This window comes from Myxocyprinus asiaticus, chromosome 26 (assembly GCF_019703515.2).
Source record: "Myxocyprinus asiaticus isolate MX2 ecotype Aquarium Trade chromosome 26, UBuf_Myxa_2, whole genome shotgun sequence".
NCBI classification, from domain to species: domain Eukaryota; kingdom Metazoa; phylum Chordata; class Actinopteri; order Cypriniformes; family Catostomidae; genus Myxocyprinus; species Myxocyprinus asiaticus.
Genome location: NC_059369.1, coordinates 16,272,874 through 16,299,275, shown reverse-complemented (window position 1 = coordinate 16,299,275; position 26,402 = coordinate 16,272,874). Strand labels below are relative to the sequence as shown.

General features: G+C 40.2%; 2 protein-coding genes across 2 annotated transcripts in view; both read right to left on the bottom strand.

Moving 5' to 3' along the window:
- Window positions 1-6,630: 6,630 nt before the first annotated feature.
- LOC127417286 (KH homology domain-containing protein 4-like) lies at window positions 6,631-15,405 on the bottom strand. Its single transcript, XM_051657198.1, has 14 exons — window positions 15,215-15,405; window positions 14,397-14,655; window positions 14,192-14,311; window positions 14,009-14,088; window positions 13,877-13,929; window positions 11,757-11,950; window positions 10,498-10,706; window positions 10,346-10,406; window positions 10,194-10,251; window positions 7,960-8,195; window positions 7,754-7,846; window positions 7,547-7,605; window positions 7,111-7,190; window positions 6,631-6,929 (listed from the first exon to the last, which is right to left on the bottom strand). Exons 1-14 carry the CDS (start codon window positions 15,229-15,231, stop codon window positions 6,796-6,798), a joined length of 1,653 nt encoding a protein of 550 aa, XP_051513158.1. The 5' UTR covers window positions 15,232-15,405; the 3' UTR covers window positions 6,631-6,795.
- Window positions 15,406-20,018: 4,613 nt separating this feature from the next.
- Window positions 20,019-26,402, bottom strand: part of LOC127417432 (high affinity cAMP-specific and IBMX-insensitive 3',5'-cyclic phosphodiesterase 8A-like) — a 71,660-nt gene continuing 65,276 nt past the window's right edge. Inside the window, exons 20-22 of the mRNA XM_051657493.1 lie at window positions 21,749-21,913; window positions 21,335-21,464; window positions 20,019-20,721 (exon numbers count right to left, since the gene is read on the bottom strand). Coding sequence (XP_051513453.1) covers window positions 20,615-20,721; window positions 21,335-21,464; window positions 21,749-21,913 — 402 coding nt within the window. The 3' untranslated portion in view covers window positions 20,019-20,614. The remainder of the gene's footprint in view (window positions 20,722-21,334; window positions 21,465-21,748; window positions 21,914-26,402) is intronic.

Below are 26,402 nucleotides of genomic sequence, written 5' to 3'. Positions count from 1 at the left end.
TAACATTATTCTTTGTGTTATATTACCCTGGAATTAGTTTTAAAAAATGAATTACCACAGCTGTGAGGGGGTTTCTGTGACAGCTGCTGAGAGAATGACAGTAAATTTGCCATCTTCTCCCATCTGACTGTCTTAATTCACCACTCTCTATTTTTTTTCTTCTTCTGGAAAGTCACTCAAATGTAATAGTGGATTTTTTTCTTTTGCTCTTGGAGCAAATTGGTAAGTGAAAATAATATTTGCTGTCATCTCCCATTCACTGCTGTCGATGTTTACCCTGCAATCGTTTACTTCCGCGTTCCAAAACCCGGAGTGTGAAAAAGGTCCTGACTCTGTGCTTACGTCACATCCTGTCATTTTTTATTACTATCCATCTGTATTATTACGTGTGGACGAATGGAAAAAAAGCGAGTCACTTTTAACGTCCCAATTTAGGCCAGATTTGGTTTTCAGATGTAAACTCTTTTATGCATTTGTGGTTATATAACTATTAAATGTAAATTAATAAAAAAAAATCTTTTCAGAGAAACATTTTAACATGCCAAATGTCTGTCGACAAATAGCAAATTAAATTTCAAACCAAATCTGTACGATTTACATGCAGCCTCATGGGGGCTGCCATGTTATGCTGCGTTCACGTCATGTCCGAATTACTGTAATGACGAGATGGCAACTCAGAGGTTCTACTCGGAGCCGTTCACATCTTGGGAACTCCTAAGTTATTTTTTTCTATGACAACACTCATATAGCCAAAGTGGCTTTGTTGTTGATAACAGCAACATATGTATCACTACATGAATTCATTAATTCACCTTGATATGTTGTTGCAAAATGTTTGAACAAAGAAAACGCTCCAGGTGAGGTTGGCAGAATAAGATGGCATATCAAACAGAAATATGTGTTCGCTACCTTTCATTGTTGAAGATGCTGCGATATTGGTTCTTTTCACATGATGTCATGACTGTCAGGTTGGAGCTTTCATAAAATTCAGAGTTTACAACTTGTAATTACGAGCTCTACGAAGATGCGAACGCTTTTCACAAGTCAGAATCTCATAATTATGATAAGTCCGACACAGCGTGAATGCACCATTAGTATTGCATGACCAGCCGAATACTACTTGCTTAATCTCAGTAACTGTCCTTTTATTAGACACTTTCACTCGGGGATTAAATTAAAGGTGCACTCAGTGACTTTTGTCTTTGTGTCATCTTGGACGTACACTGACACCTAGTGGCTTGGATGCAGAATAATTTAAAATCAATAGTTTACAGTTTCAGATGCCATTGTAGAAATGTATTAGTCACAGTCAGCCATGATTACCTTAAACAATGAGTGAAAGTGTCAAATAACAGGACGGGTACTGAGATTAAGCAAGTAGTATTCGGCTGGTCATGTAATTCAAACATGGCAGCCCCCATGTGCGGACCCTCTCCATGTAGAATAAAACAGCTTTTATAAGGTTACTGATATGACTGGAGTCTTCATTTTAATGTGAGTGGTCATTATTTCCTACATATATTGCAGAATTACAATTAATATCTTTAGGAGTTAAACTTATTTAATGAGGAAAAAATGATGCTTGAATGATGCTGAATCCACACCCCTAGGTGTCAGTGTGAGTTCAAGACGACATATTTATAAAATCACTGAGTGCACTTTTAATGTTATATTATTATTATTATTATGAATATAACACCAAGGGTAATAACCCTAGAGTTAATGTATTCATATGAAACACTCAATGTTACAGTGAGAATGTGTTGCCTTGCAGTGTTCAGTGAAGTTGAGTGAGTTCTACATCTCATGCTAACATTTGAGATGTCCAGTCTATATTTGTCTACTCTGAGCTCAACACATACACTGAACACACATTCAGAAGATCCACATGAACACACTGAAGCTTGATCAGATATTTCTCCTTTATTATTATTATTATTTCTTTTTTCTTTTTTTTTTTTACTTTAAAAGTAATGAACTAAACTGAAAGTCAGTTAATGTAATCTGAGTACTAGAATTTAAAATGTAATGAGTTACACAAGTTTTTTTTACTTAAAAGTAATTAGATTACAGTAACTCTTTATTTTATAAGCAGATTACATCAACACTGATCAGGAAAATGCTGATTTGCTAATGGCACCACAAGAATGCACAAAGTCCCAAACCCTTCCCTAGCAACTATCCAGGACTGTGATATCACAGGCAGCTGACAGGGAAAAATATGTAATTTTCACCCTTTTAAGAGCCCTACAAAAAATCAGGCACTGGTAAAACAACTACTATAATATAATGAAATATTTATGATTTATGTTGCAACTTGCATGCAAAAAACAGAATACATAGATTAGTTTAAAATGTCTATCACTGTAGAAAGATGCTTTTCTGGTGCAGTTATGACATCAACCAGCAAAGGCTAACTGGACCATGCTAACCAGACAAACCTTTATGGAGTTTTATTTGTGCCACAGTTCCACACGTGCGGTGCAACATGATATTTTGAGTACACAAAAACGTACTGCGTGCGCAGGCAGCAAGATGATATTTTGAACATGCAATAGGGCTGTCACGATTATGAAATTTTGCTAACGATAAATTTGGCTAACGATTAATTGTCAAACAAACAATTGTGATTATGACGGTTAATTGTCTCTTTTATGGCTTTCATGATTAATTGTCATATTTCTTAAGGTGCATGTATGCATTCATACCCCTTTACATATTTAACTTCAAATATATAAATAAAATAATAAAATAGAGATATATGATTTCCTTTTAAGGCTTTAAAAACGTAAAAATTTATGACGAATTATGTTTTAAATTTCAAAATATTTATTAAAATTTAAAATACTGTATGCGTGTCTCTCGTTTTGTAAATTTTACATTTATGCTGTTGTTTTGGGAACTCATAAAAAATTTATATTTTTATACAAAAAATATAATAGAAAATATTATATTTATATTATATAATATTATATTACACAATAGTCAAATATTTCTGTCCTAATTTCTTCACACGTTATTTTTTATGTTCTTTGATAAAACCCACGAGCCCTTATTTCTCAAAGATTTTGTTTCATCATTTTATCACTCCAGAGAAACAGAGTAAAGCCTAAAGTATACTTCGATTTTAACGCAAACGCTCAGCGTCTGTGTACAGTCGAACGCGAGCCTGTCAAAGTATACTCCAAATGACGGTATTTGCCGCATGCACGTTACAACTTCTATGAGACGCCGGACAATTTATTTTCAGGAGTTTAGACATTCTTATATTCCTTCAGACTCAAGTTATACAAATGGAGGGATCTCCTGACCTCCTCACACGCGCTCTTGACATGCACATCCACTGTTGTTGTTTTTACCTTCGTCTCCTGTTGTTTACGGGCGATTACTACATCTAGTATTTCTGAGCACACAGAGCGTGTACAGGTTTAGAAAGTGAGTGAGATTTTGCACACACAAAAAACAATGGAGTAACAAAATGTCTGAATTCTTTGCAAATGTTGACATCAGCGCACATTCAAACTTTATTCGGGTGCAGATTTTATTTTCGTTTGCTCAAAATGAATTAATCTTTGCAGGAAGATACATTGCTTTACAAAACTGAGAAAATAACTTTTTGTGCACTCAAAATATAATTGTGTGTGCTCAGAATATCCTCTTGGATGTGCAGGAATGCAATTTTTTGCGCACTCAAAATATCATCTAGCACGCAGAATTGTGGCACAAATATAATGCCATAAACCTTGACCAGCCGCTAGGTGGAGAAATGAAAAAGAAATGAAAAAAGTGCCCATTTTCCTCGGACAGTCAAGTGAATGTTCAGTGAGTCAGGCCCAGTAGACAACAACATGAAAATCACCAAATGGCTTACTCAGTTGTCTTTATGAAAGACATCGCTTGCTGTGGGCATGTAAATATTTTGCGGCCATTCTTATTATCTATTCTCAATTTGGCCAGGAACATCAGTGCAAAAGTGACCTTCTGTTGATGTAAGAGTTTCTTGCATTCCTGGAATCGATCATGTTTCTCTCATCGAATTCGCAAAGTCTGGGAACAAGAAGATGTTGTGGTTCTTCCAAGAAAGCCTTCCTTTACTCCTTGCCTCATGTAACACAAGATATTTATTGGATATTCTCAGAAATTTGGCCAGAATTGATCGGGCCTGTCTCCCTCAGCAGACCTCCGAGCCAGAACTCTGTGAGCTCGCTCAATTTCCAGTTTATGGCCTGTTATGTCAAGCAGACTCGGGAAGAGCTTGTCTAGGAATTTTACCATATCTCGGCCTTCTTCATGCTCAGGAATTCCAACAATTTGGACGTTGTTTCGTCGATTACAATTCTCCAAATCCTCCAGTTTTTCCCAGACGCTTTCCAAATCCACCTTGGTCGCTAGTGGATTAGCAGCTAATTCCCTCTCTGTTGACTCAAGATAATCGATTAGTCTCTCGACGTCTGCAACACTTATAACCACCTCAGTGAATTTCGTCTCCATGGAAGTGATCGAGCGACGTATAACAGTAAGATCCTCCAAGTCTGCAACAACCTTCGCCAGCATTGCCGACACATTCATCAATTCGCTGGTTTTCTTTCAGTTCACCGTCAGAATTGAGTCTGGGGCTTCCGGCCTGCCGCTGAGGGGAATCAGCCCAAGAACGTAAGTGTCTTTTAATATCTCCAGAGCCCGAGGATTTTGAATTCTTTGACATATTGTCTTTCCAAAACAATTAAGGAACAGGGTGTATCGAATCTCACCGGTTTGTGACACAAATGTTATTAAAACTAGCAAAGTGCGCAGAGCTCACTGTTCACACATCCGACTCTCGCATGGCGCCTACGAAACCTCCGTTTGGATTTAACTTTTTCAGTATTTTTATTATGATGAATTTCTTGATTTTTAACATAGAACTATGTAGGACGTTTTGTCCCTTATCTCAAGAATCAGTGATATATACCAAGAAAGTTGTTCATTGTGCTTAAATGGGGCTTGTTTAACAAAACCAGAGTAGATTATTTTGACTGTTGCTGTTCTTACGTCATACTGTATATTCAGGTCACAGGTCAATACCCACATCCCCATATGAGGTATGTCCAGAATCCATTCATACTACTCGCATGCATACCTTAAGTACGTACTGTATGACTGGCTGAGAAGAGCAACCTTCATCAAATACAGTACATACTCGACAGTATGCGATTTCAGGCACAAAGGCTAGTGTTTTATAAATACTTAGGATTCAGTCATACCATTCATTTGGCATACTATATACTTTAAGTATGCATATTCAGATGCAGGGAGAGAGAGAAAAGAATACAACAAACATTTAAATGCAGAGGTCAAAAGTAGTACAGTGGACTGATAAACTGAGAAATTTCTTAATATAAAATGCTCTATATTTCAAAATGTTTGGCAGGAAAATGTTTGAATCCTAGCCTGCAAAACTCACATAACATTGTCAGGAATGTTAAAGCTTGTCAGGCTGCAGATATATGTTCTCAGGTGACACACACAGACATGCAGGAACATTCCAGAAACTCATGAAACTTAAGTGTTTCTGTGAACTCTTAACAGTTGTACAATCTCACCCCAACATATACTTTAATAGGGACTACAAAACTTGCACGGTGTGGACTTTAATATAACTTTGAAACAATATTGCAACATTTTCATGATTTTTATAATCAGTGGCCTCCTAAAAAAACATCAAGAGAAAATACATAATCTGTATGACTGCTTGCATTTGAGGGTTAATATACACTTTACTGTTCTCTGTCAGACATACACTAGCAGTCAAAAGTTTAGGATCACTTATTCTTTGTTTTAATTTTTTTTTTCCTTCACATTTTAGAACAATAGTAAAGTCATCTAAACTATGTAATAACAGAAATGGAACTATGGGAATTATGTTGAGACTATAAAATTCCAAAATAAATCACATGTACTCGACATTTTCTCAACCAACTTCTTGAGGTATCACCCTGGGATGCTTTTTAAACAGTATTGAAGGAGTTCCCATCTATGTTGGGCACTTATTTGCTGCTTTTATTATTCGGTCAAAGTCATCCATTTAAAAAAACACTTTTTTTTAAATACAATTTGTTTTGTAATGAAATAAATTAATATGGTGACAATTATATTTTTGTCTACAAAACTCATTTGAAACATTTAAGCATATGCCTTCAGATCAAAAGATTAAGATCATGAGAAACTTTTCAGTCATGTGACCTCAAACTTTTGAACAGCAGTGTAAATAGGAGTTCTTGCACAATGGTTGGATGCCAGACATGCATATCAAGGTGCAGCCGCTGCGGATCGATGTGTTTCTGGATTACGCTCGTGGAAGTCTTTCGTTCTATAATGCTGCGCTTCAGCAGCACTTCAGCTGTCACGGTGTATTTCGTTCACCAGTGTTTTGCGCTGAACAAGCCCAGAGCCATGATGCTCTGCACCGGAACACCAACACCCACTTACATCACACAGCACTGATGACATAACACACCCATCTAAAGAGCCTGAGATTGTAGAACAACAAAATATACTTGGCTGAACAATGACTAGAAAATGACATTAGCTTTACATGAATCGGTTGATTGTGTTCGTGCAAACAAAGCTGAATAAATGACAAAGGTGGTCTGTGGTTTATTGTTTTATTCCATAGGAACAGTTTCACATCAGAGTCACTCATCATTTCTGTCAAACACTGACAGACACTTTATGCCATAAAAGTCCTTCATGTTTCTGAGTAGCGCGTGTATGTTTATTTAGAGAGTGTGTGTGTGTGTGTGTGTGTGTGTGTGTTTAGAGCGTGTTCTTATTGGTGAAGCGCGTGCGCTCCTCTTCCTCATCTGATGAATCACCTCCATATGGAACAAGTCCAGAGGAGCTGCTGGAAACGTCTGGAAGCTTTACCTTCTTCACCAGATGTTCCTCATCTGCACAGATCACAGTGTGTTCTTGTCAATCAGTGCATCATGGTTACAACACCAAATGACACTACAGCAGCTTCAGAAAGTCATTAAATGTCTCACATTTCAAAATGCAAAGAGTTTAGTGTTAGGGGTTAGAAAAGTCATTGGGAGAATATGCAAATTAACTTTGTATTTGTGTGTGCACCTGTGTGTGTGAGGGGTCTGCTGGATTCTTCTGCAGGTCTCTTTCTGATGATTGGAGCTACTGGTGGAGGCATCAGTGTACTGAACAAACAAAAAAACACCTAGTATTACTCACACCTCTTAAACCAATCCAACTTTAACTAACCCCAACCCAGCCTGAACACTTAACTCGGTAACAAATTCATTCAGTGAGTGTTCAGATCAGTGTGACAAAGTTCATAACTGTCCCGTACGAATTCTAGACTCCCATTACAAAAGAAACACACAAAAAAGACATCTACACAGCATCAGTGTTTGTTCCCTTATATCACAGACTTCAGCAGTTACTCAAATTAGACAAAAACTTTTCTGCATTTAAAGTGTCTATACGCCTAATGCAGAAAACAATCACTGAATGCAGCACAAATGTGCAGAACCGGTGAAGAATTAATAGTCACCTCTCAGAGTAGCTGCGGCCTTCTGCTACATTTACTGCAACATCTGCAGACGCCTCGTCCTAGACACAGACACATGAGTCTTTAATATGCATAATGACTTAAACAGGGTAAAATGTGTTAAAATGGTGCTTAAAGAACTAAATAATTTGGTATACTATAACATGGGACTATGTAGAACTTTGTGTCATCTCACACACACACACACACCTGTGTTTTCTGCTTCTCTTCTAAAACGTGTTGCTTTGGACTGCCAGAAGGACTCGGGCTTCTATCAGTGCCATCTGACACTATGTCCTCATCCTGACACAGACACAATCTTTTATTGAAAGCGGGTGTGAATTCTGGCATAGCCACCTGTGCATCAGTGTGTAAGTGGGTGTGTGTTGTGGTCAGTTGTGTTCATGTGCTCTCACCTGCTTCAGGAATGCGTTTGGTTGATGCGAGCACACAGGGTACTGCACCGGACTGCTGGTCAGCTGTGATTGGCCAGTCAGTCCACTGGAGTTGTTCCAGTGTCCACTGGAGTTGCTCCAGTATCCACTGGCAGTGGGGAATGGTGGGTAAGTACTTGTGTAACCGTTGGATGGGTAACTGAACCACGACTGGCTGCTGTAGCTGTTATTAGCAGAGTAACCGTGTGTCGGGTAAACTGCAAAACAAAACATCTAAGTTAACAAACACTGGACCAATGCGAAGAGGGCAGAGGTGGAACTCAGTTGAATAGATGAGAACCCTTGAGCCGAATTATGTAACTGACTACAATACTTCATAACCTCCCCACAAACAAACATTGAGCACCACAGTCTGTTTACAAGTTCCACTACTAGTTTTAAAAACACTAACATCTATAGCAATTGAATTCAGTGCCTCCAATAAAATTCATAGCTACCAAATCACTCTTAGAAAATATTTGTAAATAAAATAAATTCATTTTAAAAGGACAGGGACAATAAAGTTGCTTGAGTACTTGTGCAGTAAAATAACAACTGAATTCTGGGTGCTTCCAATATGCCGATTATAAAAAGTGATCTAGTTTTGTGTCGGTCTATCCAGGGCCCGTATTCACAAAACTCTTAAGGCTAAAGTAGCTCCTAACGTGGAAATTTAGGAGCAACTCTTAAAAATCAGGGGTGTGTCACTCCTAATTTTAGGACTCGTAATATGTTCATCTAAGATTCACGAAGCATTTTAACGCTAAAGTAGCTTTTAAACCCACGACAGCTTAGAAATCCTCGAGGACTTCTAAATCCCTAAGAGTGACTCACAAATGATCCAAAGCACGCCTACGGTCGTCAATCCACATTAAAAACAATGTTTTAGAATGTTATTATGACACCAACCTTTAAAATACATATATCTTCTGAATCGAGAGGGTGTTTTTATTATTGCAAAGTTAGAGATGCAGTTACCTCTCCCACAAACCGAAACAACCAAATTACACCGGAGATAGAGGTTGACCTCTTTTTTCCCTTCCTCTTTTCTCCCCAATTTGGAATGCCCAATTTCCCAATGTGCTCCAAGTCCTCGTGGTGGCATAGTGACTCGCCTCAATCCAGGTGGTGGAGGACGAATCTCAGTTGCCTCCACATCCAAGACAGCCAATCTGCGCATTTTATCACGTGGCTTGTTGAGCGCGTTACCACGGAGACGTAGCGCGGAGGCCCACGCTATTCTCTGCGGCATCCACGCACAACTGACCACGAGCTACCCAGGCCTCCCGATTTTGACAACTCTTGTGCTCTCTGGCCACAGGCAAAATGTGTTGCAACTGTTTTGCGCAGATGCATTGGGAATTTCTGTCATACATCAGCAGAATCATCTATCAAACTACTTATGCCCTCTCCAGACCCCACATCATCGGACAATTCATAGTGTATGTTTCCCTGTGGATGCGTGTTCGCTTCAGAAAAATAAGGCAGCATTCATGGCCATTGCAGGGCTACATGGTGTAGTTGATAGAGTAGACGAGATGCATGCTTATTTAATTGCACCAACACAGGATGAACAAATATTCAGCAACCGAAAAAAAAAAAAGTATATTAAGAAAAAAAAAAATATTATATATATATATAAAAATCTATCTATATTATATTTGATAGGCCTATATATATCCCGCTGCCTGTCTATGAAGAATTTGCTGACAAATTGTGCTTCTCTGTCTACCAATCACTTTGGATGATTTAAGAGCTTGCTCCTTAAAAGTTGATGTCATCCATAGCAACAAGTTCAACTCCACCTCACTCTTAAGATTTCCTTAGTAAAACTTGCTCTTAGCAGTTCTGTGAATAGCTTTTAAGCAAAAAATCTTAGCTAGGAACTCTTTGGAGAACTCCTAGTGGTAAGATAAAAATCTTTGTGAATATGGGCCTAGAACTGAAAGACATTAAGGAGTAAATTCACTAAACAGTTGCGGCACTTGCTTGTAGTATTTAAACGCACAAAAAAACCCTGCGTTTTATTCACCAACCACTCGCAATTATTATTTTTTTTTTTTTTGTGTCGGCCCAATACCACAGTGGCTTTTTGAGACCAGCAGGTCTAATGGAATGCAAAGCTGATTTCTGAAGACCAGAAGAGTCTTTTCTTTTGAGGAAACATCTGGAATGATGTCCGACTGAACAGCAGAGAACAGATAACACACACACACCTGTAGTGGAACCAGTGGCTGGATATGTCAACATCACCCGAGCGTGATCTGCACGCACCTAAACACCACCAAAACACAACATTAAATTCAAATCAATCATAAGTACCTGAATCTCAACATTTTCACATACTTAGGTGCACGCACACACTCACCGTCTGAAGCAGATTTTCACACAGTTTCTTCGCTGCGTCAAGTCCTGCTGCATTTGGGTGGCTGCAATAGACGAACCATATCAGAAGCATGGTAAAACACCAAAGCGGTGTATAAAAGAGCAGCAGTGACTGTTTGTGTAGAGGAGCTTTACCTGATGTATAAATAGAGCGGCTCAAAGGACTCCCGACGCGACGCCTGCTCGATGTATCCTGACCCTTTGCCTCTGAGGAAGACACGTGCACCCGTCTCAGACTGAATGTGTTGCAGGTACGAGCCCGATGGCCCCTCCACACGCTCATTCACATTAAAGGACGGATTCGATTGGTCCAGTCCTACAAATATCTTAGTGTGCACAAAACTCTGCAACCAATAAGACGCCACAGTCATTCACTACAGCCGATGACATCACACCTCACACCCTGACGCCCAGCACAAGAGCTACTGGGTAAAGATCAGTTCGCAGTGGATGACAGCAAAAATATGAATGTCACTTCCTGCTTCCATTTGATGGAAATGCCTCATCTGACATCAAAGATCAGGGGAGCTGAACTGTTAACCCAGACAGATTGAGGTGAGTGTGTTTACATGAGACTTTTCAATTAACTCCATGTATAGCTGTAAAATGCAAATGTTTGTGTACATTAAGCACCTCTCCAGCAGAGCTCATAAGAGCCCTGCACACTGGAACAGAGCCCTGAACATTAGTATATTCTTGAGTGTCACGAGCTGAGCGGCTGCTGTAGTAAACACAGTGACTGACAAGAATACACTAGTCATTTGAGGTAATGTTCTGAACACTGATTTAACAGCTTAATGAATACACCTTAAAACTCCAGTAAATTGAATCGGAGACGCCACTAAAGGAGCTCTCATACTTTATACAAACTGTGTATGTGCGAGACTCATACTTATAGTAAAATGTTTGGACACGTGACTGAATCTGTGCACCTGCATATGAAATTCTTAAATCTAAATGTGTTAATGGCTGGAGAAAATGCCTAGACTGTATAGTGCTGTAATCTGAACAAACAAGCTTAAACATAAGATTTCATTTTTAAGTCACTACATAATTCCCATACTTCCATTTGTGTTCCTAAATAGTTCTGATGAGTTTACTATTTATCCAAAATGTGGAAAATAGTAATTAATAAGTAGGAGTGACTAAACCTATATGGATATGGAGTTGTTCGGTCTGCTGTTACTGTACGGTCTCTGCTGATACACACCTCCTAAACTCAATAGACCTTCCTTCTTTACCTCCACACACACCAGACATGCCACACACACATGCAAAACAGACCTGCCTTCTTTACCTCCACACACACACACACACACACACACACATTATTAAACACACACTCCACAGATCTGTCTTCATTAACCTCCACACACACAAACACATGTACATACCCCTGAGTGTGGAGGGGGTGGTTTGTGAGCAGGTATGGTGGGGGTGTTTGGGGGTCGTGTGTTTGGCGAGAGGGATGCGGCGGCTGTGGGAGGGTGTCGGTACACTGGCACGGTGGGCATCACTGGAGGCTGCAGACCATCTGATGAGCGCAGAACATCCTCACAGATCAGCTCTTTTATTCTCGCCACGGCCTCTGATGAAAGAAAACAACTTCGTTCACTTTCACTCAAACATCTTGTCCTGACCACATGCTACATGATAAATTACAACTAATACATAGTGTTTTAGTTCTAACAAGCCATTTAATGCAACAACACTGTCAACACATTGGTCCCACCGGTTTCTCTTGCCCACAGTGAAATCTCAATGTCCTAAACCACACTACACAGTAGCTTAACTAACACCTAAATGAATGTAATTTTCTGTAAAAAAAAAACTGCCATTATGTTATGGTGTGTCAGTTGCCAAGGCATTGCTATGCTGATGCTAGGGTGACTGGCTCAACTGAAAAGAGTCCACCCCAAGTTTCTATGGCTGTGTTTACACAGTCACAAAAAAAACAAAAAAAAATCAGATTTTGTACTCACATCTGACACAGATCGGATATTGTTGCACACGTGCAAACAAAAATCTGCATGATATCTGATTTTGTCGCATTTGATCCGAGCCACCTTCAAATGTGGTTTTAAATCAGATACATATCCGATATCTGGACATCTGACCTACATCTAAACACGCATATCTGATTCCCCTTGGCTTTTCTTAACTGCATGTCCTTATGCGGACGCGCCTGTAGACGCTTGCACAAAAACTCAGTTTCTCTTGAGGCAGAAATTTTGCACCCACTCCCTGTAGTCAAACTTGTGGACTTGGTCCCACCAATCCTGACTTCTAGCACTATTCAGACAGAATTAGTTTTATATGGGGATGTGGGGTAATATAATTATTACTAGAGCTTCTCAGTAATTATAATCCCATTCGAATCGGTCATGTCAGTAATTTTCCCAGACTTTTTCCAGACTGCACATTCCCACGCCGGTAAAAATCACAACGTGTTTTACCTACTATAAAATGGTCTGTAAAATTAACCCATGTCACATTAATCCAGTTCGAAATTAATATAAATCCCATAAATCTGCACTTTCCAGCACTTGAGCCCTTTAAATATTAAATATTTACCCATGTAAGAGAAACGAGCAGTTTTTATGATTTGATCAGAGTGAATGCAGGAAATTGTGTTGAACCCCGTGTTTCGGAACATAAAATTACATAATGTGAAGGGATTGTCCATATTTTTAATTCAAGAGTGTAATACAAGATTACAGGCATGATAATGTCACCAGTTCTGTTGTATTTAGCCAGATAGTCCAATCAATTTCTTATAATCATAAATACAGTATATGATAATGTTTAATATGTCCTGTGTAATTAATAAGCACATTACACATTTTCTAATAGGTCAGTTACATGTGACAGCAGTGTGTAAATGCTGTATACACACCCATCTATGTGATTTTTAAAGACATTGCTTATGTCGTGCATGCGAATTGACAGTAAATATTACAGATGTCCACAGTAATAATGACTTTACAGACATAAGTCAGGAAAACTAATCCCATCCGAATAGGTCTTTAGCCACACTCGTCTAACCGATGTTGAAATCATTTAAGCCGTTCTTACCATGGCAGCAGTGAAAAGTTGCTTTTGCCTTTTTTGCCTAATTAATTGCGTGCAATTTTGCCTACTTTTGAAAATATTCAATAGCACAAGGCCATTCATAACCCAAGGGTGAACCGTGGCACTCATAAGTGAAAGTGATCAGTAAATGGAATCATTCAAGTTTGGGCAGGAGAGTAAATGTAAACACAGATATCAGATACAAGTCGTGTCTTCAATGAATATCAACAGGCGGGACAAAAAAATAAAATTGAATACAGTCAAAAGATCGGATCTGTGCATTAAGTCTTGCAGTGCAAACGCAGCCTATGATATTCTGGTCACTAGATATGGCTTTTGGTCTGTGTGACTTCTTTTGCCCACCAGGTGGAAATCTGAAGTCTGATCACTTAGGAAAGCAAGAGAACACTCTGCTCAACAACAGACAGAACAGTGTACTTACTGTTGACTTCCTCCTGACTGCGTCCCTGCACATGAAGATACAGCGACCGCGCTCTACACACAGAGACAGAGTTAGAGAGCTCACACACACACACACACACACACACAAAGGACTTATTGTACAGATACATACGGGGCTGCGCTGCTACTCTTCTCTGCATCACTCATGTAAAGTCCTTTAGTTGAAATGACTGCGCCGCTGAACAGACGAATCTACAACACAATGAGAACATGTGAATGAACACAAGTTTACAGAGTGATCTCACACACTCAAATGGTCACACTGCGGCTAATGATGTCATGTGTGATGTCACACCTCTTCTTGAGTTTTGCCTTTGGTGAGCAGATTTCTGCAGTTGAGCGGCACGTCATTTATGTCGACTTCAGCAACGATGACCTCATCAGTGCTGACAGGAGCAGCAGGAGCGGGCGGAGCCTGCGCGCATACACAAAAAACACATGTGAGCATGGAGAATGGCAATGAAACATTATGGCATGCGTTCGTGTGGAATGGTCAGTACTTTACTGGGCAGTGGCTGAAGTGGTTTCAGTTTGCCTTTAGCCATCAGCATGGCGTTAATTTTCGCCGCCATCGCAGCGGCCAGCTCCACGCCGCCCTGCAGAGGCTCCGGTACGTCAGGGGTGTCCACTGAGCTGGAGCTGTGAGCCGCTGCTGCACTCGACACCGGCGCTACATGAGCAGCCTGGACCTCGCTCCCCACAACACCCTGCAGGACAGCAGCTCGGGGTTTGGCCTGATCCCACCTACTGCTCACACACCTGCAGAAAACAAATATCACAAGTGAAGTGACTACATGAAAGTACGACAAGTTTGAGCTAGAACAAGTCTGGGTACACTTGAGGGCCAAAATGTCATCACTTATATAGTGAAACCTGTTTTTTAACCTGCTAATATAACTTCAAAGGTCTGTAAATATAGTGTGTGTGATGTTTGTAGGCAGCAGCACACTGAAAGCTGGCCGCCTGTTCTAATCACACGCGTGTTTACTGTAGGAGGCGAGTATCAACAGAACTCTAAAACTCACAGAGTCTGTCTTCATGCCCTCCAACATCAACTACAATACCACAAACATGTCATATAAACCGGTGTTTTATTAACAGTACCGCACAACCATTGTATTCTCAGTAAATATCGGAGTACTGGAATGTGGTAACCACTTAATACCATACATACATTTTAGATAGAGAGAGAGTCCTAGTACTACCGTCTGATCACTACCATGGTACCACCACAGTAGTTTTGTGAGGGTTTATAATAGACAGTCACTCTGAAGTTTGCGCAGTTACTGCTGAAACATGAACACAAACAAATACTTACGGTGATTCGGACGCCATCTGCGCTTGTTAAAGCTTCATGCGCGTAAAACTTGATTAAAATACAAAATATCAACATTCAATTAAATTTTGTTTTTTTAAAAAATGATAGTTTGACCATCGAAACACAAACACCACTCTCGCGCTGAGGCCTCAACCGGAAGTCACGTCTCTTCTTTCACAATTGTTCAGTGTCCCTCTCTCGCGCGCAGCGCCGCCTGCTGTATATATGACCAATATAGCTGAAACGACGTCAGATCTGCTTGTACCAGGACATGTGATTTGACGGACGATTTAAATCTGCATTCAGGCTGTACATTTGTGTTTTAACTGAAAATACTCTCTACAGCGGGACGGATTGCATTCGGATTTACTTATATCAGGGCCTGTACCCAATCAGTCTTAATTGGAACCACGATGTTCCTCATCATCTTTCTCTGTCAATTCAGACTTTGATCCCGAGTTTACTGTAAGATCAGTTCACGCGCTCGTGCACATTAATGTTTGCAGCAAACAGCCAATCGCATGAAACACGGAGAGAAAATGCGCGATTCACATTCACTTCTCGGCAGAGTAGGTGGAATTTATATGGAGATGGAATTGTTGCAAATTAACATACAAATGGAAAGAGATTCACAAATAGAAAGTTGGTTTACAAATAAATTGAATCAGATCCACAAATACATTTAAGGAGTTTCACAAAAATTAAATGAATTCACAAATAAAAGAATGAGATTTCTTTTATTATTATTGTCCTCCTGTATCTCACAGCCCATATACTTCCTGACTAAATAAGTGAAACATGCATTGTTTTACAGGGTTAACATAATTATTTATTGTGAGTAACACTGGACTGGTCTGCCATAACACTAAGAGCTAAAAATATAAATCTTTTAAATATTACTTCAATTATTAAAAAAAAATAAAAAATACATTAACATAATGTGAAACCAAATTAATGCCATAGCAGATATTGTACACTGTGTAATATAGGGTATTAATTTATGATTTGTGCTCCTTAGATCATCTAATATGATTCATGTTTTATAAAGACAATATCTGTACTACTGATCTTTTGTACTGTCTAGTAGTGTGTCTGTTTGGATCTGCCATGTAACATTAAGAGTAAAGGTTTTGATGACACATTTCGGTCAAGAAACTCATACAGTCAGTCAGGTTAGCTATGAAGCTAATGATCAGGACACTCTACAAATGGGCAATTTTCAGCTGTCGAATTTAACAAGACACAACACAGGTTTATAACCGAGAGAAAATTATATGAACCTTAAATCACAGTATTCCTCTGATGGTGTCCATTTCTTTAAATGTTTGCAGTCTTGGAGCTTATCTGTATGTGCTTGATTCCATGCTCATGAGAGCTCTGTGACTCTGGTCCCGCCCTGATAGTAAAACGAAGCGTGATTGTTTGAAGATAGAATGTGCAACGTTTGGTCCGAGTAATGAGCCCGTTATCTGATTGGCTTGGGTAGACGATGGGTGGAGTCCGCCTATTTGTAGATTTGTGTACACATTTTGACGCTAGATTTGTTTCAAAATAGACAAATACGTGTTGCGATCCGCAAACGCACAGGAAGCGATCCACAAATAAATGCTGGACAGAGTTGTTTGTGAGTTAAAAAAATATATTTGTAAATATTTTTTTTATTTATTTGCAAATCTCATTTATTTGTCAATTCACTTTATTTTTGTGAAACTCCTTACATATATTTATAAATCTCATTCTTTTTATTTGTGAATTAATTTAATTTTTGTGAAACTCCTTACATTTATTTGTGGATCTGATTCAATTTATTTGTGAACCAATTTTTTATTTGTAAATCTCTTTCCATTTGTATGTTAACATGAAACAAAAATAACCCTATAGATTTACCTCTCTGCTGAAAACGATCATTATGAAAGTATGAAGAACTTAAATACATTTAAACAGCACAACAGGAATATTAAAAGGCATATTGTTTATGTCTTTTGTTGTCTATACTTTTGACAAATGAGTACTTTTCAAGCAGAAGGCTGGGGGTTCAGAATTTGTTTGACAGGAAGTGGGGCAATTATTTGGTGTTTTTGGGGGACTCTCAGTGAGGGGCTGGTGAGAGAGATGTTTAGTTTTAATTATATATGATTATGTTTGTGTGTGTGTGTGTGTGTGTGTATATATATCTATTTGTGACCACAGTAGTGTTCGTTGGAGGTCAGGGTGGGTTTGGTGATTTGAGAGGGGCATTAGGGGTTTAAATGTTAAATGTTGATTCAGTGAATATATGTTGTTTTTTATTTTGTTATATGTTCATGAATCAATAAAAATGTTAATAGGAACGTCCAAAAATTGGCCTCCATTCACTTCCATTGTAAGTGCCTAAAGTAAGCCTTAATATAATTTTATACTATTACAAATTAATATAGGTTATTGAATTATTAAAAAATGAGCACTTGGAATACTGTATGTGATAATTAGTATGCAATTCTAAGACATATTTGTTATTTTTTTAAAGATGCATTTTGTTTACCGCTTATATTGAATTTCAGGTGGAGGGTTGCAGGGTAATGATGTTATTATGACTGAATGTTGTATACTTCTGGAGTATCTGGCTGTCCTGTTCAGTATCCTCGATCAGGTCAGGTGAAAAGAGATATTTAAGTACAAGAATTCTTAATGTCAACTCAATCAGCCCACCACACAAGCAACACTTCACATAGCTTCACAAACTCACCTGACCGATCAGGATGAACTTGTTGGACCAAACCTGCATTGCTAGAATAACAGGAGACTTTGTTTACTTGTCACACTTCAAAGTAAAGGTTTCAATACACTGAAAACCCTAATAAGTTAACTTTACTCAATTGATTGAGTAAACTCAATGGCATCTCCAAAACTTGTCTAATAGAGTTCACTTAACTTGGTGTTCATATAGAATTAACTTAACTATTTAAGTTAAGGTAATTAGATGCAAGTAGACGTAATTTAGATTTTCTTTTTAAATATTGTTGTTTCTACTCAATAATTTTAGTTGACTTGACTCAAATTAAGATCATACAATAACAACAGCTCAAATAAAGAAGAGTATAACCGATTCTAGGTTAGTCATTACATAAACTTAATTCTCCACTGAAATGCATATGCTTCAGTTGCACATGCACAAAGTGAAATAGAGCTAACAGGGTCCAACCTGACCAAAGGGGACACTGATGTCCCTAATGGTGTCATCACACAAAAGGACTTTTTGCAACAAATCAGAGCTAAAACCTCTATCAATTCTTTATGACAACTGTTTAAATGCCCCCATAATTCCCTTTGACCAAGGAACCATAATTCAAGTGCAAGGGATTATGGGTATTCCCTGTATCCTCAATTATATCCTCAAATGTACTCAATCGTTTGAGTTAGTAACACTAAAATAAGTAATGTTTAATTAAGACAACTTGATTTTTCCAATAATGACAACATTAGGGTTCACGGTGTAGAAACCAAAAAGGGTTCTACAGTTTGATGTAATGGGAGAACCTGGTAAAGTTCTGTATTTACTGGTGCTTCAAAGAACCCAGAAACCAGTACAATGAACTGAAGAACCTTATGGCCTAATGTATCATCAAGAACCTTTTTTAATAGCAACTGAAGAACCAACAAATCCAGAAATGCTTCATGATATGAAGAGGGTTCTTTACTGTAAAGAACCCTTGAAGCGAAGGACTGTGTACAGCTTTAGAATGCACTGCAGCAGCTGACCTGAGTTAAACACTTCAGACTGCTGCAATGCTGTTTGAAACTTTAATGACATTCAATATGTGACAAGTTTTCTGTTCTTTGACAGAAGCAATCTTGGGAGAAAATCAGGCTTGTGGTTTAGCAAAAACAAATACAAGCAACTGCTGATGTCCATCACAGACATTGGACTCTGAGTGGTACAAATAACACTGTTTAAGAAACATCTAAATGAGTGGAAAACGTTTTTTTTTTTAATATTAGAGGCTGGCTGGGTGAATCTCTTCAAAGTGATGAAAATTATCCAGCCCAGACTAAAAGGTTTTCTTTTTTTTTTTTTTTTTTAAATAAATCAATTGTTTACAGTGGTTAAAAAAAAAAAAAACGCACGTGACCTCTGTAACCCTGACGAAGACATGCTGAAGATTCATTCAAATCTGAGAACTATTTGTGTAATAAATGAAGCACACACATGTTGTCATATATTGAGCTTTATGATAGAGGTCATGAGTAAAACCTGTGAGCTGCTTCACAAACATGATGCAAGGCAGCTTTATCCGTGTCACACTGACTCATGAACTCTGTGCTGACATACAGAATGAATCTGAATAAACAAAAACAAAAACCCTGATGAAGAGACAGAGATTCCAATTCTCTTATGCAGCGTTTGTGTCGCAGATTTCAAGTCGCATATCATTTCCTGAACCAAAGATCCAATAACATCTGAACTCGTGATGAGACGCGTTCCGCTGCAGACACATAGACTGATGATATACCACGTGTCAAAAATAACATGGATGAAATTATGATCCGTTTCACACAGGTGCTTCTGCTGTACAGCGTTCCAGTGTAAAATTTATTATCTATAAAAATATTGAGATTTACTTCATATAACATGAGTGTGTTAAAAACTGCAGGTGTCCATCGCAGGTGAGCAGTGCGCTGGAGCTGTATAAATAGAGCATATAAAATAAGGCAGCAGTCATCAGTAGATCGGCCACATAAAAAAAAATCTCTGCAGGAAAATCCTTCAAGTCTGAATATTTTCACAGATTACTGCCATGCGGTGAACAGTGTTATCGCAGGTAGCAGAGCAGTTCTCCACTGTGGCTCTGAGCAATGCATCACACACACACACACACACACACACACACACACACACACACACACGTCTACAGTGCAACAGGAAGATTCAAATGGCATCATTCAATAAGAAAATAAAAACATTTATATTTTATTAATGTTTCCTCTCTCTGCAGATATTAACTACAGATGATAAGAATAAGATTATTATTTATGTCAATCACTTTGGTGTTTTATAGTTCTTTTTAATCGTATTTATTAGTTAACATGATTCTCATCATTATTTTATTATAGAAAACAAAATAAACAGAGCTCTGCAGACGTGTTTCTGTCGCTCTACACGCGCATGTATACATGTATGTGTGTGTGTGTGTGTGTGTGTGTGTGTGTGTGTGTGTGTGTGTACATGTGAAGAACTGAAAGCAGACAGACAGTAGAGAGTTAGACAGGTGTAGAGCTGATCGCTAGTGTTTCTTCCCAAATGTGAGACACTCATCAGTCATTCACATGCGTGTCGTCCTGTCATGACCATTCTATGTCCCTTGTGATGACAGCCGCTCACACATAAACAAAGCTCGTCCTTGCTGCATGTGCTCGCGTGTGTTACTCAGGCGGTGGCCGTAGGCTGCGTAGTTTCCTCTCGTCCAGACTCTTCCAGTATTTGAAGTTGTTGTCCAGATGTTGCATTAGATTCGGCAGATCAGCAAATGCTGCAGAGACACAAAACATCACATAAAAAAAAAAAAACAGAATTTATTCCATCATTTCAACCAAACAGATGTCGCACCCAAGAAGATTCTAAATGTTTCAAAGTAAAAATTAAGTAAAAGATAATCCAGTCATATATTGTCATTTTCATTTTACACCAAAAGTACAATATATAGACAGCAATATTTACCTTAATATATTTTTACTAAAACTTCAAACATTTCGAATGCCACATAAAGACTTCAATCACTGCTGGATTGATGGCGAATCAGTGATTTGAACAGATTCATTGAAATAACTAATGCATAATATCAAATCACACTTCTCAACTCTGATTGTGACCAATATACAAGCTTGGAATTAAGCAACTCAGTAGAACGATTTGTTAACAAATTTGACATAACTCTCAAACTCACAAGAAGTGAGACTCAAAACCAACCTGCTAGTCCTTAATCAGCTTAACTATGTTAGTAAAAAGCACATTAATATTACCATAATATTCATGATGTTCCTTAATTTTATACAAACAACACAATCACCATAAGTATAAAGTGAATATACTGAGAGTACATTGTAAGTTTAATTTGAGTATATAGTGTGCAGGTTTTTCTTTACCGTCCCAGGCGTCAAACATGTCCATGATGAAATAATCAATGAAGGAGATCTGTGATTTAGGAATACTGCAGGTGTTGCGATCAAACACAGGCATCACCACCGGCAAACCCTGCTGCTTCTCCTCATCGGTCTAAAGAGAGAGAGAGAGAGAGAGAGAGAGAGAGAGAGAGAGACAGAGAGAGAGAGAGAGAGAGAGAGACAGAGAGATTAAACACATATACACATGCATACACAAACAGACGCACATTAAAAAAAACATTTTTTAATTCATTTACAAGTTGCTTTTCTAATTGAGGATATCCCCAATGTCCTCAAAGGGGTTTAGTCAGATTTAGCTGGAGACAAATTTGTTCGAAAACTATAGCCTATTAAGCATACTGTATACACACACACACAAAAACACAAACGCAGCACCTGTGCGAAATACTCCTCTGAAATGCGTCCGGCCCATTCGATGCACAGCTGCAGCGGTCTGCAGGGGTTTGAAATATCTGCACATTTGATCAACATCCTCTTCACAAGAATACGATTCTCTGGAACCGACAGAATGCTCTTCACTGACTCCTCATCACCATTAGCCTTTGAGAGAGAGAGAGACAGAGCCATTAAATCACAGTTCGGCCAAATAAAATTGGCAATTAAAATATGGATGAAATTATATCATTCTATCCTAAAATCAATGGGCCTCATTCATGAAACTTTCGTAAATATATGAGGAAATTGTGAGTAATAATGGACCTTCCTGAAAACTTTCCTCCGGATTCACAAACACTGCGTACACCCCAGATTTGTTTGTTAAATGTGTGTGTGTTAGTGAAAACAAACATGCGTAAATAGTGGGCTTGTGCACGTTCATTCACAATTATCATAATCCACGGCCATGAAAGAAAGGCACATATAAGAAAGGCACCAGAATTGCTAGTAAATGCTTTGTCCACCACCGTTAAACTTCTCTGGTTCTGTTCCTTGACCGAAACGCTGTAAACGAATAAATATTGTGAATAAACGTTTTACGTAAAATAAATAAATAATAAATTAAAAAAAAACTCTTTTAACCCTCCTATTGTCTTAGGCTTATTTTTGACCAGGTACAGGTAAAGAATATGTTATAAATACTGCATCATTTTTGGTACCGGAACCAAATGTTTGGACTATGCCAAGACTATCAAAACAAACTAAATAAAATGCAAATTTATTTTTGTGTTTAAATGTTTAAGAGAAATAACTATTTAAAACAAACTGTTCCTTCCATTGTCTTAACGGGTCAATTTTGACCCGTGTGGGAAGAGCCAAATGTGACCTTTTACCTGAAGACTTTCTGGATGTTATGCAACTTTAAATTTTTTATTTGTTTTTACATATATTAATCAAGTTTGACCTAAAAATATTTCAACTTCTTTCAAATTTAGCCCCATACTGTTTTCTAGCTTCCCCACCTGTTTCACTGGGTACTGCATGCATACTTTCCTCTCAAACATTTAATTTACAGTTTTGAACAGGCAATACCATTACCTGGGGCTAAAGGCCCCCCAATGGTAAAAGACCCATTGGATTTTATTTTCTACAAAAATATTAGATGGCAGAAATAACTGTTACAGCACCATCCTAAACCCCTGAAACACTGCAACAAATTGTTTGAAATTAGTGGGAAGGAATGGATTTGTTGAAATGGACCTGCAAATTTTGCCCATTTTGACTGCTGGAAAAGGCAATAGAGATTTATTTGTGAAATAGACTGTGGAGCGGGACGTGATCATGTGTCTGTCACTGGGAAGAGAGGAAGCGGTAAGGGCCATCACCTGGAGATTAATGATACGTAACACCTGTGTTTCGATACAGTGACGATGGAGATGGGCTTGAAAAGGCAGCTGAGAATGCCAGGGAGGGAGAGAGAGAGTCAGTGACAGAGAAACCCGAAGTTGTGAAGCTGAAGTGTTTATTTATTGTGAAGCTAAAGTGTATGTTTTTTGTGAAGCTAAAGGGTACACGTCGATTGTGAAGTTGAAAAGCCAAAACTCTGATTGTGAAGCTGAAAACGCTGAATAAACAGCTGACTTACCTGTACTGCAACCCTGCTTCCTGCTTCCTTATTGCTGGAATGTCTACACTGGTGCCGAAACCCGGGATAAGGAAAAAGATTGGTCGCCATGGACACCTCACCACTGGACGAAGTCATCTGCGCCTAGGCTAGCATCCAGGAGTCCCATCACCAAGCCCTGCTCGCTCAGGAGCTACGTTTCTGGGAGCTCCTCCAAGCCCAGGCCGAGGATCGGCAGGCCCTTCGGATCTGGCTAGGCCCAGACGGATCCTCCGCCGCGACCCCCGGAGGCAGTGATGAAGCCGCACTTGCTCCTGACCAAGATGGGCCCTCAGGACGATCCGGAGGCATTTGTGGGCCTCTTTGAACAATTAGCCACCACCTCTGGCTGTGTGCGAACACAATGGGCCCTCTACCTGCTACCGCTGCTTTCCGGGGAGGCCCAGCTCACGGCCCAGCAACTACCAGCTGAGGACCGCCTCGATTACACCAAGCTGAAGACCGCTGTTCTGCAACGGGTTGGCCGCACCCCCGAACAACATCGCCAGTGGTTCCGCTCCCTCAACTTGAGCAACGCCGGCCACCTGTTCGCATTTGCCCAGCAACTCCGTGATGCCTGCCAAAGATGGGAGCTAGCCAGGGAAGGCTCCGGCGTGGGAGATGTCATTGAGCTGATGGTGCTGGAGCAGCTGACAGTATACCTGCCATGAGGAACAGCGGAATGGGACCAGTGCCATCGCCCCACGTCGGTGGATGATGCCATCCAGCTGGCCGAAGCCTACATGGCGGCCTACCAGGAAGCTGGCAAGCAGTCCAGTTCTCTCTCTCTCACTCTCTCCCTTTTGCTTTTCATCCTCCTTTTCTTGCCCCTCCCTCTCACCCTATACCCGCTCCCCAGAAACGGGGAGTGGTTCCACCCAAACCGCGCCCTGCCTTAGCGGGCTGCACTATGCGCTGGCCCCCACCCCTACCCCTCTCCGTCGTCCACCCCAGGTTGATGTGTCCGCTGCCATGGGTGCAGCCGGGAAGCCTGGGCCGGTTTGTCAGAGTTGCGGGGAGCCGGGGTCGCATCCAAGAACGGCATCCAGTAACGGGGGTGGAGACATGGATTCAGGTCCCCGACACACCACAGTCTGCCCCCTGTCGAGCAAGGATGTACAGGATTCCGGTAAAAATTAAGGGCCGTACATACCAAGCCCTGGTGGATTTGGGTTGTAATCAAAACTCGATCCACCACAGCTTGGTTCATGACGGGGCTTTGGGTACAAAACACAAGGTGATGGTGAGGTGTGTGCATGGGGATGTTCACAAATACCCGGTAGTGACTACGGTTATTCAATTTCGGGGAGTAAAGCATAGAGTGGAGGCCGCGGTTAATTCCCGCCTCACCCATCCACTGATTCTGGGAACTAATTGGCCGGGGTTTAAACGATTATTAAAAGCGTTGTGTGTGGATAGGTCCTGCAAACCAAAAACACAGCGTGTGATGTGTGACACGATGGCTGGGGAGGTGGAGCCGGGGCCGTCTGCGTCTGCTCAGAATCAGACTTACCTAGGAGGGGAATCCTCCGGCATTCCCGTCCTTAGGGCATTCACGTGACAAAACCCTTAGGCATGCCTTTGACCAAGTGAGAGTAATCGATGGCCAGCAGCTCCAGCCCGACGTCGCCCTCACATATCCGTATTTTTCAATTATTAGGGACCGGTTGTATCGAGTGACGCAGGACACTCAAACCCATGAAAATACAACCCAGTTATTAGTCCCGAGGGGCCGCCGGAAACACTTCTCCAGGTGGCCCACCACAATCCTATGGCAGATCACTTAGGGCAAGAAAGAACACTACACCGTTTAATGGCCCACTTTTATTGGCCGGGCATTCATGAGGATGTACGCAGATGGTGTACGGCATGCCGTGAATGTCAGCTGGTGAATCCACAGGCCACCCCAAGAGTGCCATTGCGCCCATTACCATTAATCAAGGTCCCCTTCGAAAGAATTGGTATGGACCTCGTCAGGCCATTAGAACGGTCAGCACGTGGATATCAATTTGTATTAGTTCTGGTGGATTATGCAACGCGATATCCGGAGGCAGTGCCTACACGCAACATCTCAGCACACAGTGTTGCGGAGGCACTCTTCAAAATTATCTCCTGGGTGGGGATTCCGAAAGAAATCCTCACCGACCAAGGCACAACATTTATGTCACAAACACTACACAAACTTTATGAATTGCTGGGGATTAAATCAATTCGCACCAGCGTTTATCACCCGCAAACTGACGGTCTGTTGTAACGATTTAATCGAACCCTGAAAAATATGATTCGCAAGTTTGTGCAAGAGGACGCTAGGAATTGGGACAAATGGCTGGAACCCCTATTATTTGCAGTCAGGGAGGTCCTGCAAGCCTAGACAGGGTTTTCCCCCTTTGAGCTCCTGTATGGCAGCCCTGCGGGGTGCTTGACGTCATACGGGAGGCGTGGGAGGAAGGACTTTCTCAAAGCAAGAATGAAATTCAATATGTCCTTGATCTTCAAGCGAAGCTACACACACTGGGTCAGTTGTCACAACAAAATTTGCTCCAAGCTCAAGAGACACAAAGCCGGCTGTATAATAGGGGTACCCAGCCATGGGAATTTGCACCGAGAGACAAAGTACTTGTATTACTCCCCACATCGAGCTCAAAATTGCTCGCCAAGTGGCAAAGAACCTTTAAGGTTACACAGCGAGTCGGGGATCTCGATTATGAGATTAAGCGAACGGATAGAGGTGGAGCACGTCAAATTTACCACCTCAACCTCCTTAAATTATGGAGAGAGGTGGTCCCCGTGTCCATGGCGACGGTAGTTCTGGAGAGGGCGATGCTCGGTTCGGAGGTGAAGTTCAAAGCCAACCCATTCACCCCAGTCCCTTGTGGAGACCACCTCTCACCATCCCAGTTCACGGAGGTGGCCAAATTGCAAAACGAGTTTGCGGATGTGTTCTCTCCTCTTCCCAGTCGTACTAACCTCATACAACACCATATCGAGACC